The sequence below is a fragment of the Aspergillus sydowii genome (assembly GCF_001890705.1).
Source record: "Aspergillus sydowii CBS 593.65 unplaced genomic scaffold ASPSYscaffold_22, whole genome shotgun sequence".
Classification (NCBI taxonomy): domain Eukaryota; kingdom Fungi; phylum Ascomycota; class Eurotiomycetes; order Eurotiales; family Aspergillaceae; genus Aspergillus; species Aspergillus sydowii.
Genome location: NW_024467880.1, coordinates 134,227 through 134,503, shown reverse-complemented (window position 1 = coordinate 134,503; position 277 = coordinate 134,227). Strand labels below are relative to the sequence as shown.

Below are 277 nucleotides of genomic sequence, written 5' to 3'. Positions count from 1 at the left end.
GACGGCTGTCAAGCTGCTCCAGGACCTAGGGCTGGACGGCTTGGACATCGATTGGGAGGTAGGACGTGGCTCTCTCATCGCTGGATGCTCTACCCCTGACAAGCACTGCGTCTAGTATCCTGAAAATGACCAACAGGCCACCGACTATGTCCTTCTNCTGAGGGAATTGAGACAGGTTGGTCTGGACCCGAGAGCAAGCCCAGCATGAGTCGTTAACCTTGCGCAGGCTCTAAGGGAATACGGCGATGGTCCCGCGGGAGGGAAGCAATTTCTGCTC

The 277-nt window shown here is 56.9% G+C and overlaps 1 protein-coding gene across 1 annotated transcript in view; it reads left to right on the top strand.

The window, feature by feature from the left end:
* The window catches only part of ASPSYDRAFT_711574 (uncharacterized protein), a 2,106-nt gene that overhangs the window by 840 nt on the left and 989 nt on the right, over positions 1–277 (top strand). The window contains exons 3-5 of the mRNA XM_040850559.1: positions 1–58; positions 116–175; positions 227–277. The exon at positions 1–58 is cut by the window's left edge and continues 317 nt beyond it; the exon at positions 227–277 is cut by the window's right edge and continues 19 nt beyond it. Of these exons, the coding sequence (XP_040696081.1) occupies positions 1–58; positions 116–175; positions 227–277 (169 nt within the window). The remainder of the gene's footprint in view (positions 59–115; positions 176–226) is intronic.